Source organism: Bos grunniens, chromosome 7 (assembly GCF_055505025.1).
Source record: "Bos grunniens cultivar Pamir isolate PY7600 chromosome 7, Bosgru_T2T1.0, whole genome shotgun sequence".
In the NCBI taxonomy this organism is placed as follows: Eukaryota; Metazoa; Chordata; class Mammalia; order Artiodactyla; family Bovidae; genus Bos; species Bos grunniens.
This window is the reverse complement of record NC_141171.1, coordinates 42,117,203-42,119,434: the sequence shown is the minus strand read 5'-3', so window position 1 is coordinate 42,119,434 and position 2,232 is coordinate 42,117,203. Positions and strand designations below refer to the sequence as shown.

At 42.8% G+C, this 2,232-nt stretch overlaps 1 protein-coding gene across 1 annotated transcript; it reads right to left on the bottom strand.

Annotated features, from left to right (window-relative positions):
- Positions 1 to 976: 976 nt before the first annotated feature.
- On the bottom strand, positions 977 to 1,912 carry LOC147369233 (olfactory receptor 2T11). Its single transcript, XM_086413504.1, has one exon. The coding sequence runs from the start codon at positions 1,910 to 1,912 to the stop codon at positions 977 to 979; it is 936 nt and encodes a 311-aa protein (XP_086269630.1).
- Between the last annotated feature and the right edge of the window lie 320 nt (positions 1,913 to 2,232).

The window sequence follows — 2,232 nt, the reverse complement described above, 5'->3', positions numbered from 1 at the left end:
TTTATGGCAGAAAGTGAAGAGGAACTAAAGAGCCTCTTGATGAAAGTGAAAGAGGAGAGTGAAAAAGTTGGCTTAAAGCTCAACATTCAAAAAACTAAGATCACGGGATCCGGTCCCATCACTTCATGGCAAATAGATAGGGAATCAGTGGGAACAGTGTCAGACTTTATTTTTCTGGGCTCCAAAATCCCTGCAGATGGTGATTGCAGCCATGAAATTAAAAGACACTTACTCCTTGGAAGAAAAATTATGACCAAACTAGATAGCATATTGAAAAGCAGAGACATTACTTTGCCAACAAGGGTCTGTCTAGTCAAGGCCATGGTTTTTCCAGTGGTCATGTATGGATATGAGAGCTGGACTATAAAGAAAGCTGAGTGCTGAAGAATTGATGCTTTTGAACTGTGGTGTTGGAGAATACTCTTGAGAGTCCCTTGGACTGCAACTGAAGATTCACTGGAAGGACTGATGTTGAAGCTGAGAGTCCAATACTTTGGCTACCTGATGCGAAGAGCTGACTCATTTGAAAAGACCCTGATGCTGGGAAAAATTGAGGGCAGGAGGAGAAGGGGACGGCAGACAATGGATGAGATGGTTGGATGACATCACCGACTCAACGGACATGGGTTTGGGTGGAGTCTGGAGTTAGTGGTGGACAGGGAGGCCTGGCATGCTGTGGTTCATGGGGTCACAAAGAGTCCAACATGAGTCTGCGACTGAACTGAACCGAACTGAAATGAATAATACATAGTTTTGACAGTTAGCCAAATAGACTCTGAATAACTAATGAAATATTTTGGGTTCCTTTCGTCTAAGAGGAAGAAACCTGACTAAGTAAATCTTCTTTAATTGTCACCTCTAAAAAAATATTTAATAGCTGCAGAGAGTCTCTTGTGAAACAAAACACACTGAGGATATTATTGGGAAAACCTATTTCCAGATTATTGAATCTCTAAGCATCACTTGTGAATATGTTCTATGTAGATAAGCATTGTGCAAATATCTTTTTAAATGCTCCTGAAACATCCTTGTTTCTGAGGCTGTAGATAAGAGGATTGAGCATGGGTGTGACAATGGTATAGAAGGCTGATACTACCTTGTCTTGCTCAGGGGTGTGAAATGACTTGGGCAACACATAAGTGTAGAAGGCAGCCCCATAGAAAATGCTGACTACAGTCAAGTGGGAAGAACAAGTTGTAAAGGCCTTTTTCCGGCCCTCAGCAGAGCGCATGCGGTGGACAGTAAACAAAATGAGTGAGTAGGAGGTTGAGATAATAGAGATGGGGATGAGCAACATGAGCACACAGCAGATGTACATTAAGGTTTCATACAAGGATGTATCAGCACAGGCCAATTTGAGAACAGCAGGGATCTCACAGAAGAAATGATCGATGATGCGGGATCCACAGTAGGGGACATTCATGGTGATAGGGGTGAGCAGAAAGCCATCCAGTGATCCACCAAACCAGGCACCAGCAGCCAGAAGGAGACACACTTTGCGGTTCATCAACACTGGGTACCTAAGAGGGTTGCAGACAGCCACATAGCGGTCATAGGCCATGAGGCCCAACAGGAAGAACTCTGATCCAATCATAGTTAAGTACAGAAAGATCTGGATGCCACAGGCCACAAAGGAAATGGTCTTCTGTATGGAAACCATGTCCACCAGGAGCTTTGGGACAGTAGTACAAATGAAAAGGGTGTCCATGATGGACAGTTGGCTGAGCAGAAAGTACATGGGGGTGTGGAGGTGGGAGTCCATGTGAATCAAGAATATCATGACCAAATTTGCAGTTACAGCCACCACAAAAATAGCCAAAATAACTGCAAAGACAATCCCCGTAGCTTTACTGTTTACTAGAAGCCCCAGGAGGATAAAGTCAGAGGAAGCAGTTCTATTCTTCGTTGACATTTCTGTTGACAGCTCCAGGGAAAAGGGAGCCACAAATGTGATGGAAAACGAGACAGAAGACACTTCCTAGGAGGTAGAAACTCACAATGGAGATAATATCTCAGAGGCTACTGGTTCAGATAAGATTTTCCAAGTCATAAAGCTAGAGAAAAACAAGCAGGCCAAGAGACATTATAAACTAGGAACTATAGACCTATTTTTTTCTTTCTGGAGCACAACCCTTTCTATATTGTGCTGTAATACATAGGTAATGCAAATTGCATAATAAAGCTGGCATTTGCTATATCTAGATTGGAGTTTTAAATATCACTATCTGCCCT